General features: G+C 40.1%; 2 protein-coding genes across 6 annotated transcripts; both read right to left on the bottom strand.

Moving 5' to 3' along the window:
• Window positions 1–215: 215 nt before the first annotated feature.
• dhx40 (DEAH (Asp-Glu-Ala-His) box polypeptide 40) lies at window positions 216–6,561 on the bottom strand. Its single transcript, XM_010757142.3, has 17 exons — window positions 6,171–6,561; window positions 5,945–6,090; window positions 5,286–5,405; window positions 4,964–5,200; window positions 4,787–4,853; window positions 4,571–4,702; window positions 4,294–4,393; window positions 4,074–4,160; window positions 3,769–3,951; window positions 3,605–3,685; window positions 3,350–3,507; window positions 2,924–3,038; window positions 2,674–2,782; window positions 1,153–1,247; window positions 977–1,046; window positions 635–863; window positions 216–437 (listed from the first exon to the last, which is right to left on the bottom strand). Exons 1-17 carry the CDS (start codon window positions 6,340–6,342, stop codon window positions 316–318), a joined length of 2,223 nt encoding a protein of 740 aa, XP_010755444.2. The 5' UTR covers window positions 6,343–6,561; the 3' UTR covers window positions 216–315.
• Window positions 6,562–6,647: 86 nt separating this feature from the next.
• On the bottom strand, window positions 6,648–9,608 carry LOC104940529 (zona pellucida sperm-binding protein 4). 5 transcript variants are annotated; one of them, XM_027279970.1, is made up of 10 exons: window positions 9,294–9,608; window positions 9,079–9,200; window positions 8,898–9,000; window positions 8,592–8,812; window positions 8,413–8,501; window positions 8,208–8,335; window positions 7,803–7,992; window positions 7,609–7,695; window positions 7,406–7,486; window positions 6,648–7,296 (listed from the first exon to the last, which is right to left on the bottom strand). In XM_027279970.1, the coding sequence occupies exons 1-9, from the start codon at window positions 9,553–9,555 to the stop codon at window positions 7,453–7,455; spliced, it is 1,236 nt and encodes a 411-aa protein (XP_027135771.1). In that variant the 5' UTR covers window positions 9,556–9,608; the 3' UTR covers window positions 6,648–7,296; window positions 7,406–7,452. The 5 variants fall into 5 exon arrangements, with proteins under 5 accessions (XP_027135771.1, XP_019123749.2, XP_027135770.1 ...); XM_019268204.2 differs by having other exon boundaries at window positions 7,406–7,469; window positions 7,557–7,695; window positions 9,294–9,605; XM_027279969.1 differs by having other exon boundaries at window positions 7,406–7,469; window positions 7,557–7,695; window positions 8,598–8,812; window positions 9,294–9,600.
• Window positions 9,609–9,749: the final 141 nt, after the last annotated feature.

Here is a 9,749-nt window from a genome sequence, read left to right as displayed (position 1 = left end):
TTGTTTGAGAGATAGGCAGTATAAAAATTAAAAAAAAACTTCGCATCAAAACAAGTATTTTTACCCAACATCCTGTTTTTCAGTCAATCTGCTCAGTTTTTCAGTAAAAGCTGCAATTTTCCATTATATGTGAACCTTGTCAAAGACTCATAAAACCAACTACTGCTGTGTGTAAAATGAAAGGATTCAAACAAAGAGGCAATGTTTAAAAAATGTAAAATGTAATAAAATGTTTATTATTCAAAGACAGTTTCCAAAAATACTTCTTTGTAGTACACTGAAAGAATCGTTTCCTCAAAAAAAAAAAGCTTTCTGTCAGAGAGCTTTACTTTGTTGTCTCTGTTGCTTTCGTTGCAGGTAGCGAGCACGGGCGTCACTGACGGCGGTTTCGTCGTTTCGCTTCTCCAGCTTCTTCATGATATCCTCAGTAGAAACCTCTAAAAAAAAAAAGGAACAAAGAAATCTATTAGTTCATGAATGACTATCTCACTATCTTCATTCATCCTGTAAAACAATGAAGATCTTTGTTATTAAATGCTCTTTTAATCATCGTATAGACCAAACACTTAATGAAACATTAAGCTGTACAACATCACAGTTTCCAAATAAATATCTTAGTAATTATTCTGAAAACCTGGTTGTCTTTTGGCTGCTTCCCTGGTCTCCCATTTTATCATCTCTTCATCAGTCACTTCTTGTCTTGCCACACTGCTCAGTTCATAGGCATCCACCTCATGGAGTTTAGGTAATAAGTCCTTCACCCAATCATATCGAATAGGACACACTGTCCTGATATAAACCCGGGAGGTCACCAACACATCGTGGAAGATGATCCAGTTCAGCTCAACCTCATCGTCAAACAGCTTGGAGCGACAAGGAATCGCGACCAAAGGAGAAATCAAAGATCATGAGCTCTATGAAAACTGTGTTTTAATGATCAGGACTTTTTAAATGAATAAAAAAAAAACTAATTTACCGACGATGATGGATGAATGTGAACCATGGATCCGTTGCCATCCATTGTGCAAAACACCTTTCCAACAGACCTACGTGGAATGGGAGGAAATGATTTGAATAAATTTCACAACCAACAAAAGTTCTATGAAGAAATAAAGGAATCCCAAAGGAGACCTTGGTGAACCTCGGTGGTACCTTCTGGCAACGTTGGTGAAGTATCCTGTGCACAGGCATCGTCTGAAGAGTTCGCTCTTATTTCCATCGAATTTTTCTACTGGAAAATCTCTCTTCTGAAAGGAAAATAAAATAAACATTCAAGGGGAGTTATTTAGTTCAGTCGGTAGAGCAGCCGCCCTATATAAAAAGGCTTAGTCCTTGCCGCAGCAGCCCAGGGTTCAAATCCGACCTGTGGCTCTTTTCCACGTGTCATTCCCTATCTCTCTCCCCACATTCACAGTCACTCTTCAGCTGTCTCTATATAATAAAGCTCAAAAAAGTAAAAAAAAAAATAAAAATAGTAAAAAATATCTTTAAAATTAATTATTAATTATTCAAGTACAACAAGGATATGGGGAGCAAATGCTAGTTCAACAGTAAAAAAAAAAAAAAAAAAGACTGCCTTTGTCCTTTCCTGAGCACCTTTCTTTGATCTTGATGGAAAACGTCATGAGGTCAAGGAAAAACGTGAAGGAGAATTCATAAGAACTTAGGAAAAGACGTCCCCGGTGCCCAGAGAATCTGACTGGACAAGGCTACATAATTATGTGATGGCAGGTGATCTCTGTGGTGAAACTACAATATTCAGAACTTAGATACTTCTCCCTGTGCAATCTGACCATGTTGTTTCATGCAGGCTATATGGATGTTGACAACCCAGTGAAAAATATGACTTCATTGTCAAGGTCAGAATTGAAATAATAAAAAGGAATATTTGGCCGCCTGTCACAAAAGTGTCACGCTCATGCTCCTGTTCACTCACCACAATGTGGCAAAAAAAAGCTTAATAAACAACAGTAACTTATTTCATGATCTGCAAGGTAATGGCCATCATACAAAATTCTTGTGTTATATATTAGTTTGAATGGCCAGGATTAGTTATCCTATGTAGTTATTTACAGCTACTATTTTTTTTGCTCTACAGCAGACAGCAAACTGGAACACCAACATCTTTCTGTCTGTCAATGCAGCTCGATGGTCAACAACGCAGACTAATGAAGAGAACTGCAGGAGACAAAGAGGAATAACCCACAACCAGCTCATCATCAGTTTATACTAATCCAGCACAGAGAGGATACAGGCCACATCATAGAGGAGATGAGCATCTGTCTGTTAACGGACCCCTGTCTGCACTGATAAACCACAGAACTGTAGAGTAACATCAGGCTTCATAGTGAACACTTTTGTCCATATTCCCATGCTCTCACTCACTCATTCATGTGAGCTCTCTCTCTCTGCTGCAGCTTGTATCATATGCCACATATCTTGCTGCCACAAGGAAGTGTGGGATGACATTATTTTCTTTCCTTTCATAAAGAACAGCCCAGTGTATCCTATGATAAAAGGAGATAAAAAAGGAAGCGCTGAAGCACCTTTCCTTAGAATATAAGCAGCCTTTGTCATGGCCGCCATGTAAATACTTCCCGAGTCATTTCACTTAGACAGGAACCTTGCTAAGCAGACCAAATCCACGTCACAGCAATTCTTGAACAGCTGTACCTGTTGGAGGCGGTGGAGGATGTCTTTCAGCTGAATTTCCACACTAAAGGCAGATTTCAGCGCCCTCCAGTGGATCCAATGATCTTTACACCACGCTGAGGGTCTGTCACTGCAGAACGCAACAGAAACAGCCGTGATGCTATCATCGTGCGGTATGCAAAGTCATACATCGCAAGCGATCATTTATTTGCACACATTTAAAGAAATAATACATATGCACGTTGCAGCATTAATCAGTGAAGATCTTTACCTGGATTTACACAACTGAAACACACTGAGGAGTGTGGCAAAGTCATTCGTGCCGCCACTCTTGGCAGCCAACGCTCGGTGCTTTTTATCTGCCTCTTTCTGTTTCTCTGGGTGACCTACAGGAAGGAAGAGATAAGTCAAAATGTGTCAACCCAAAGATCAAGGATTCACATGACACTGCATATAGCATTTCCTGACACATTAAATTAATAATTAAACTAATAAACCAACATAAAAGTAAAGAATACAGAACTTCAAATCTGACTGTATATTCAGTGGACATATTTAGTCAGTCTCTCTGCTACTAGAGAATTATCTTAACATAAACTAAATATTATAGATAATATTTGTTTCTTTTTTTTATAGGCTGTTTCTTTTTCTTACACATCATATGCTCTATGTTCTGCTTTAAAGCTAAAGTACTGACCTGGCCTGATGAAAATATTTTCTACAGACAGCATGGCGGCCACGGGGAGAAGCAGGTCCTCACATCCAAGCGAGGCGGCTTTGAGCAAGGCTCTGGTAAGGCCTGGGTGCAGGGGGAATTCCACCATCAGCTCCCCCAGCCGGGTCACTTTACCTCTCCTACAGCCAACACAATGCAAATATAAACTTCACTAACAACTTACACAAACCCACTCCTGCTGCTTGGAGTAAACAAAAGGCAGGTATAAGTGCTCACCTGTCGATGGCATCAAATTGGTAGAGCTGTTTTAATGCGTCAAGGATAAACCTTTCCTCTGGACAGTCCAGATAAGGGAACCTTAAAAAGAAGTCATTATTAAAAATGAGGTAAAGTGTGCAGATAGAAATGATCAAACGACAACAGAATGGGTATCACTCTACCTAATGACATCATGAACGCCCAAGCACTTGAGTGTGAGTACCACTGCGGTCAGACTCGTCCTCTGGATTTCTGGAATGGTATATTCGGGCATGCTCTTCTCCCAGAATTCTTTGGTGTAGATTCGAAAGCATTTCCCAGCCGAGGTTCTTCCAGCTCTGCCCGCTCTCTGCTGAGCCTCGCTCCTAATCACAGAAAATCCCCCCAGTCAAAATCTCTGTTGGCAAGTTTTCTTAATGGCATGGGTGTCACTTTAGAGAATATTTCTTTAGGTTCATAGTGACATGTCACTCATTCAAAAACTCACTTTGAAATAGGCACAACCTCCAAGATATCCATGCCCACCCTTGAGTTGTGGTTGAGTTGCTTCACAAAGCCGCTGTCAATGATGTACCTTTAAGGAAAAAAAGAGATAGACGATGATGTGTTTTGCAGAGATGTCCTTGAGAAATCTGAATGGTACGGAGTACACACACACACACACACACACACACACACACACTTCATTATTGTAAGTATTCACGCACTTTATGCCATTGATGGTGAGAGATGTCGCTGCAATGTTTGTGGCCACTACACACTTTCTTATTCCTGAGGGTGGAGGCTGAAAGATCTGCCTCTGTTGATCTGCAAAGAGAAAGATAGAAAGATTTTTATTTATTTATTTTTTTTACAGTTTTTCACTGTGTTTTTGTTTGCGGTTCAATCACAGCAGCATCACAAAAAAAGATGTTGACTTAATCTGGAATTAAAAAATTACTCCTTAACAATGAATAAGATGTAACAGCTGTTGTAGGCATTCACCAGTAGGCATGGATCCATAAAGGGGCAAAATAAGAAGGCCCTCCACTGTTTGGTCCTGTACATCATAGCGGTAGTCTATAGTCTCAGCTTTCTCATACAGCAAGTCACAGGCACGCTCAATCTCTGACTGACCTGTCAAACATTGAGAATTTTTGTGAACGACATTATGATGGTTTAGATATACTGTGATCCTAGGGCTTGATAATTACGATTTACCTGTCAAAAACACGAGGATATCCCCAGCCATTTCACTGGTGTGCACATCAAGGGCCATTTTGACGACCTGGGAAGTTAAATGAGTGACAAAAACGTGTATCTCGAAACTTAACAAGTAGTGATTGTAAACTTGTTTCGCCCTCTGTAACAATAAAAGGAAACTAAACACTCTTTTACCTCCTTTACATAACCAGTGCTCTCTGTGTCTTTAGGTCCTACAGCGGTACCAAACGTGCAGGTGACAGGAAAAGTCCTCCCAGGAATAGCAAAGACGGGGCAGTTGCTGAGAAAGGCTGAGAGTTTGTCAGCTTCCAAGGTGGCCGACATCACCACGACTTTCAACGGGAAAGATCGACCTTTGGTGGCATTGGCAGGGTCCATGAAGACTTTCTTCAATAAACCCAGGAGGATATCCTGCAATGGATAGTGAGAGATTGACATGAAGCATCGCACTGTATAATACATAAACAGTATATGTTAATGTCACATATCGACTCACCGTGCTGAGGCTGCGTTCGTGGACTTCATCCAAGATTACGACACTGTACTGAGAGAGGACAGGATCTGCCAGGACCTCTCTGAGCAAGCATCCATCCGTCATGTACTTCACCGCCGTGTCCTGATTCAAACAAAGTCACACCTTCATGTTATCAAACTTTTTACAGTCAGTACTTTGGATCTTTTTACGTAAATGAGTCGTCTTTGCCTCTCACAGGGTTCCCACACCTTTTTCATGAACAAATTCAAGCACTTTTCAAGCACCTTCAAGCACCAGTTTTTCCAGCACCGTTAAATAGGTAGCCTACTAGTTGTGTTTGCCATGATGGTCATGGGAAGCGCAGCGGTGCCACTGTATGGCATAATAATATGGGTCTAATTAGCATTATTTCATATGGTGGTAGATTGACTGTTTTGATTTTTAACTAATTGTGAATTGGCTTGTATTCCCAGCTTGTGAGCGGTGTATTGTGTAACTACCATAGCGCAATAACAGTGACAAATAGACATCACACAAATTTCAAGCATTTTCAAGTACTTCACAAAAAATTCAAGCATTTTCACAACCTTGAAAACACTGAATTGAAATTCAAGCTTTTTCAAGGAATTCAAGCACCCGTGGGAACCCTGGTGAGATGAGTCGTCTTTGCCTCTCATCACCTGTGATGTGCAGTCATCAAAGCGTACTTGGTAGCCAACCTCTCTCCCCAGGGTGCACTGCATCTCCTGGGCGACCCTCTGGGCCACTGTGATGGCAGCCACCCGGCGGGGCTGGGTGATGCCGATTTTGCCATTTTTACAAATACCTCCACAAAATGAAGAAGAAAAAACGGTTCATATCAGAGTCCAATGGTCACATCATGTTTCCTGACTTGATCAGGCTTACCTGCTTCATGCAGATACTGTGGGAGCTGTGTGGTTTTCCCGCTGCCAGTCTCACCGGTGATAACCAGAAAAGTGCTGTCTTTGACGGCCTGGATCAGCTTTGCTTTGTGCCGATAGATGGGCAGCTGTTTGGACTCGTTTTCTTTGGAGTCCCATCTTGTTGATTTGGACATACCTGCCAACTCTGACTGGCTTTAGCAGCAGCTATCAGTGTGAAGAGCCGAACAGACGACGGACAGACTGACTGTTAATAAAGCGGGACACGGTATATGTGGTGTTTGGTGTCCACTGACATTATTAAACTTCACAAAATATGATTTCTGTCTATCGTTTCAAAGACGACATGCTTCACTCAACTTCCGCAAACGAACACAATCAGCGTTGCTATTGGCCGAGCGGTGTTGCACGTGACCCACGCTCTTCCTCCAAAATAAAAGCATGTTCGGACCTCAGTTTAAGTTCAACTTTATTTACACAGAAATATGCAACAACCGCCAGGTAATGCTACAAAACGAATATAAAAAGCCATTAAGTGAATTGGTTCTCATCTGTCGAAAAGCCTATTTATGAAATAAATCAAAGTAATCATTATACTGACTGTTCACTTTCAGCAAAAGCAGAATTTAGAGCCACATATTTACACCTGTGGCTCAGCCAATATGATGTTGTCTGAGCACAAACCATAAGGCACAAGATAGATTAAGCCACATATTACATAATCTATGTGCAAAACCATCCAATATAAACAAAGAGACAGCATAGTGATGCAAAAAAACAAACATTGGATACTTACTACTAAAACATTATATAAAATGTATACAATTATGTAACATACTGCAAATCTTTTATATCATGAGCCTATGTATCTATCTATGCCGCTTTAAAAGGTTAATTTAATAAAATCAGCAACTTAGCTGAGAAAGAAAACAATTCCTATTTAAGGCGATTATACTAAGGTATTGATTTATTTTCATTACAAATCATGGACATCTGCTTCCAAATATGACTTGAAATAACAGTTGTTTTTCTGGTTATTTATAGTACATAAAGAAGAGGTCCACCAGAGACTATACTGTAAAGAAATCTTTGCCCCGGCCTCGGTGTGATTCCTCTTAATTTACGCCTCCCTGAAAGACACAGAATAACAGAGATCATTGCTCCCAATGTTACATGCAAACAAGAGTGTAAATCAATCAACCAAGAAAGATTCATAATATAAGCTGCAGCTCCACTTACCATTGCTGCAGGACTGTGAACAATTTGGTCCCTTACAAAACTCACTATCACAATGGAAATATACCTGTAGGAGAACATCCTCTTTAAAAAAAACAGAACAAAAACACCATAATACCAGCAACTCATTAAAAAGAAAAATTCTCTTACATACCAGATTTGTAAATTCTGGGGACTTCACAAATGAGAACAGCTTGACCACAAACCGCTTATGAAGAGCAGGATACTTCAGCTCCTTACTGGAGACTACTGGCAGCACCACAGTTCTGTGGCTGTCACCATTGAAAGGGCATCTGGATACAAAGATGAGCTTTAGTCAACCAAAGTACAGGTGAAGATGTTTTCATATATAAATAAACAAAAACGGTAAAATATCCTGGTTAATTTCACGTGAATTCACCCTTTAACAAGCAGGTTCCATCTCTGTGCGTCATGTGGATTATTAGTCGGCGTTGCCCAGCAGTCCTCCAGCAGCAGCTCTAAATCCTTGTCCTCATGTTTGAGAACAAAAACCTCCACATATACAGGCTGCCCAAGCTCAGTCACTGCTGGAGGGTCACGAGAGGAATAGAAAGACCTGTAATTGGAATCTGAAGATAAAAAAATAAGTCAATAAATAGTATTACGGAGGGCTTCAAGCTCTAAGTTTGAAAAATAAATAAATTGCATGTCATATGTTAAATCTTGATGGTACTTTCTGTGGATATTTTGTCAAATAAAAACATGCAGAGACATACATTTATGTAAGCATAACGTTCACAGTCAATAAAAAAAAAAAAAATAAAAAAATATATATAAACTTTACCTTTGGCAAACCTCATTTCAGTCCTCAGTAGTCCCTCACCCTTCAGTGTTGATGGGTACTTTTCTTTCTGAACTGTGATACCCAGCTGAGTAATTTTGGCCAGTGCAAAGCTACAACGCACAGTAAGACTAAAAGAAAAAGAAAAAAAAGAGAAAGAAATGACTGTCTGTTACATTCAAAAAGCAACATAAGTTTAATTTCTTACCTAAAAGGAGGGTCACGAAATATAAAGCCTCTCCGCGGATGCTGTTTCACCTCAATGTTGACCCAGTAGGTTATAATCCCATCTGCTGTCTGCAAGACACAACCAGACCTGTTATATATTTAGTCACAAAAATACCATCTGACCTGTCTGAGAGTGTGGAGCGGAGGTAGATTATTTACATTTACCATGGACTGAGTGCCGCAGTCAGTGAATGGAAAGCTGAAAGTGACAGCATCCTTGGATCTTTTCTGGGGTTTACAGTTGCTTTGGTTTGAAGGGATCCATACTACATCCAGATTCAGAGGTGGGACTGTGGCATTCTGAGGGATGGTAATGTTGAACCCATCCTTATTGCAGGAAAAATGTTTTAACACCAGTGGATAATCATTTTTGTTCACCTCTGCAGAAGACACACTGGGAATTAATAATAAACTAAATTCTGAAACACGTCACAATTTTTTAATCAATACACTTAGAATCACTACCTTTAATTTTCCTTATACAGATGAGAGGTATTGACTTAACAATTTCAAGTCTTCCTCTGTCCACAAGTGCCATGATGACAACAGTCAGATTTGTCATATATTCCTATTAAACAAAGTGGTAAAGGAAGATTAAAAATAAACATATTGACACACTCACAGACTTTTTTTTTTTTAAGCTTACCTTTCTTTTCACAAAGCAACCATGGGAAGCAACTGTTAAGATGCTAAAGGTGTCAGTTTCACCAAGGAAGTAGTGGCACTGTTTTGCCACAGCAAGCGCTTGGTAATACCCCTTGTGGTTGTCTGTGTTTAAATTTGGACACGCACAACAAACACACAACGCACACGTAAAACTGTGTCATGATCAGTAAGATGTATTATTAGTGTCTGACTCACCTTGAACATAAATGGTGAAAGGAAGATCAGCAAATTGCAGCTTCGATATGTAAACAGACATGTACCCATCATGGCAAATCGGTGTATAGTCATTCATAGTGTTATGGACTGTGGCTTGAAATTGCTTTGATGCAGCAAGAGCTTCACATCTGAAAAGAAGCAGCGATAATGAAATAAACGTCACCAAAATGAAGTCTCTACTGCAGACTTTCATCTTTGAATATGTGGAGACTCTCTGACAGGTGAAACAGCTGCTTCTCATTTGGCTTGATGATTAGGATAAGTGAAAGCAGCTCAAAAACAATCTCTTTACTCTTATGGAGTGCAATGTTCTTCCTGTATCTATATGGGTTTCCTCCCACAGTTAAAAGAAACAGTCTGTAGGTGAAGGTGTGAGTGTACCAAAATGCACTCACACCTACAGACGTTTCAGTTGAGGGACCAGTTGAGGAACAC

Source organism: Larimichthys crocea, chromosome VII (assembly GCF_000972845.2).
Source record: "Larimichthys crocea isolate SSNF chromosome VII, L_crocea_2.0, whole genome shotgun sequence".
In the NCBI taxonomy this organism is placed as follows: Eukaryota; Metazoa; Chordata; class Actinopteri; family Sciaenidae; genus Larimichthys; species Larimichthys crocea.
Note: the sequence above shows the minus strand (reverse complement) of the source record. Positions and strands in the feature narration are given on the sequence as shown.

What these genes read in the sequence shown, in the direction of transcription:
- dhx40 (XM_010757142.3), bottom strand. Translation starts at nt 6,342, where the DNA reads ATGTCCAAATCAACAAGATGGGACTCCAAAGAAAACGAGTCCAAACAG. An exon ending in TCCTCCACCGCCTCCAACAG is followed by an intron (nt 1,248 to 2,673) that starts GTACAGCTGTTC and finishes TTTTCCTTTCAG; the next exon opens with AAGAGAGATTTTCCAGTAGA. An exon ending in TTCACCAACGTTGCCAGAAG is followed by an intron (nt 1,047 to 1,152) that starts GTACCACCGAGG and finishes CATTCCACGTAG; the next exon opens with GTCTGTTGGAAAGGTGTTTT.
- LOC104940529 (XM_019268204.2), bottom strand. Translation starts at nt 9,555, where the DNA reads ATGAGAAGCAGCTGTTTCACCTGTCAGAGAGTCTCCACATATTCAAAG. An exon ending in TTTCACCATTTATGTTCAAG is followed by an intron (nt 9,201 to 9,293) that starts GTGAGTCAGACA and finishes ATTTAAACACAG; the next exon opens with ACAACCACAAGGGGTATTAC. An exon ending in TGAAATGAGGTTTGCCAAAG is followed by an intron (nt 7,993 to 8,207) that starts GTAAAGTTTATA and finishes TTTTATCTTCAG; the next exon opens with ATTCCAATTACAGGTCTTTC.